The 2,920-nt window shown below is 34.3% G+C and overlaps 1 protein-coding gene across 2 annotated transcripts in view; it reads right to left on the bottom strand.

Moving 5' to 3' along the window:
* Positions 1-1,279: 1,279 nt before the first annotated feature.
* The window catches only part of LOC106468754 (TNF receptor-associated factor 4-like), a 57,474-nt gene continuing 55,833 nt past the window's right edge, over positions 1,280-2,920 (bottom strand). For both annotated transcript variants that reach the window (XM_022397117.1, XM_022397116.1), the window contains exon 7: positions 1,280-2,475. In XM_022397117.1, coding sequence (XP_022252825.1) covers positions 1,861-2,475 — 615 coding nt within the window. In that variant the 3' untranslated portion in view covers positions 1,280-1,860. The remainder of the gene's footprint in view (positions 2,476-2,920) is intronic.

The raw sequence follows: 2,920 nt of genomic DNA, 5'->3' as shown, positions 1-2,920 counted from the left end.
CATCGCAAGTTTTCTAAAATGTTGTTAAGGTAAAGAAATAAATTCAGTTTATATAGGTATATATTAGTTGAATTGTAACTACTTAATAAAGGAACTACTTTATAAATATAATGAATGAAACTTACAATACACTGGTAGTCTCATGTGTATAAATTTATCGTCCATTTAATTACCTCACTGAACAGTCATAATTAGATCAAAATTAAGAGTTAACAATAACTGTGCATGAAACAAATATTATGAGCAACCTAAAACCCAACTTTACCAGTGTTTGATAGAGATAATAGAGGATGGTTGTAAAAAAAAAGTTTCGCAATTCAGCACGTTATCGCCAGGTGGTTAGAACACTCGATCCGGTTCCCAACAAACATGCTGATGACTTTCTGGCTTCCCGTCTATCACTACTAAATTAGGGACGGCTAGTGCAGATAGCCATGTAGCTTTAGACGAAATTCAAAACAAACCATACCACAAACGGTATTTCACATGTAGCCACCAGGAGTGCCACTTGCAATTGGTATAAACGGGTCTACCGATCGCAGTGCAGCTCATTTTAGTGTTTTGGTGTTCATTGCCCATCCCGATGTATATTCTACGTCATATTCACGTCAGCCTTTAATTCCACAACCAAGTCCATATCATTTCCCAATCCTCGAATAGGGGCGAAGTAAGACTGCTCAATCTTCAAACACCCCCGATGATAAATTATTTTTTAAATAATTAATTTCAATCGAAATACCTGCCAGTAGTTTCAGTTTGAGTGCAGCTCATTCAGTTAACATGAAACTGACAGGTGCGAAGAGAGGTGAACTAGTGAAATGTTATTACATCAAAGTATGTAATGTTAATACAGCTCTCAAGGACTATCATAGTGTATAACATCTCCAGACAGATCTGTTCCAGTGTTGCTGTGTGTTAGTTGATAAAAAGAAGAAAAAATGAGGATAGAGGATCCTAAATATATAACGTTTTAGACTTGATTACAAAGTCCTTATGATTATATAATAGTTCATCATAAAAAAACTTCACCCTATTATCACGAGCATAGAAAGAGAAGAACTATTTAGCATTTTAAAAATATGAATACATAAAAACTAACAGTGACAAACTACAACATTTAGAAGATAAATGTAACTTTATTTAGTTCCAACGGTTAAGAAAAATTACTTTATGACTAAATTGTTCACATCATACCAATTATGCATCTTTTGTTTAGATAAATACAGGATTATGCAACCTTTATGAGCAAAATATTTAACAAAAGAACATATCTATTTCATGACATTTTTACATGGTCGTATTTTCATCTTCCTTTTTTTTTTTTTTTTTTTTGACTAGCAGAAACAAATATTCACTTAGAAAACAACTACCATCAAATAGTAATTTATAACATCACATATTCTGACGTAGTGGTATATTCTGAACATGTGGTATTACGTCAGAATATGATTCTGACGTAGTAGTCACTCACTAAACCACAAAAACTCAGTGGTACCAAAAAAATTCCATAAGGTTTACAATACAAATAGAAAATAATATTTCTTTGATAAAATATATTAGTGTGACGAACAAACCTGCTTTCTTTAACCTACTTACAATCATGATTAGATATTTTAATTTGGTTAACATGACATGAAAACACAAACTGGACTTACGTTTATGTGCTAGCTCTTGCTTTCTCTTTCAAGTAAGAAAATAGAAAAAAAAATCTTGTTTATATAGCTTCAGTGAGAATCACAAAAAACGAATGACCATCTTATGTTGTTTTACACTAACAGTCAGTTTAACTGTCACTGGTGGCACTCATAAATGCATTACGTTAGGGTTAACATGACTTTCAAATACAAATATATATTGTTTTCATACTGCTGCGATTTTACTAGAGTTTGTTTTCACCTTGATGAAAAGTGTGTCGTCTTTTACATAGTTGAGCTTTTTCAGAGTTTCATGAGAAACAAATCTCGGAAAACCAAATCCTAAACTGTCTGGTTCTTTACTTGGCCGCTGAAAGTTTTTCCAGGAAGGGTCTGGCACGAAACTTTCGACAATATGACAGGCTTTTTCTGGAGAGGCGGCCTGGTCATGAAGCGTGAAAGAAACAGTGTGTGAAAATGGCCAAGAAAGAAGGGAATCATACTCTCCTGGCAAAATCTTTATATACACAGACAAATGACTACCCTCTCCTGCTCCGTTGCCGTTTAGGAAAAGAGTCGCCATCAGTTTGTAACCACACTGGCTAGTGTAAAACGGAGAACTACTTATCTCATAGCTCTTTCTGGATTTGGCTTCTGACATCTTTTGGGTGTAATCACTAATCCTCCATAACAGAATTCCAGATGTATTAAGTGTAAGGTTCTGAAAAGCATTTCGAAGCGAGGTGATCTGGTGTTGTTGTCTTGAGACTAAACCACTCATCAAGACGAGGTGAGCGTTGGTACTTTCCTCCATGTGTAGCTCCAAAGCAAAACGTGGACCCTAACGAGAGAAAAACATATGTTTACCGGTACTTTTATTCTTTCGCTAATACTAATTCAATATTGCCCAGTTTATGCTAATACTAATTCAACATTGCCCAGTTCATTTTTTTCAAGAACACTCAAAATACTTGAGATCTACCTGAAGAAGAGCACACCTGTTGGAAACAGTTTAACAACAAAACATCCAGTTATACTGAATGTTTATTTGTATTGATTCCCTTGCAGACGCTCCTGTTGCAACACTGCAGTAAAAAAATAAGTTGCTTAATACAGTTAATGTATATGTACATCCTCAATTTTAACCACATTTTGGATATTATCCGCAACCATCCATGTTTTATATTGATTTATTTCTGATGTTATTTAGAACAGGTGTTCTGTGAATAGTTACACAGGCCTGCGAATTTCAACTTCATAAAAGTTGTTTTGCTTTTAATAACTGA

Source organism: Limulus polyphemus, unplaced genomic scaffold (assembly GCF_000517525.1).
Source record: "Limulus polyphemus unplaced genomic scaffold, Limulus_polyphemus-2.1.2 Scaffold3149, whole genome shotgun sequence".
NCBI classification, from domain to species: domain Eukaryota; kingdom Metazoa; phylum Arthropoda; class Merostomata; order Xiphosura; family Limulidae; genus Limulus; species Limulus polyphemus.
This window is presented reverse-complemented; position numbering and strand designations above follow the sequence as displayed.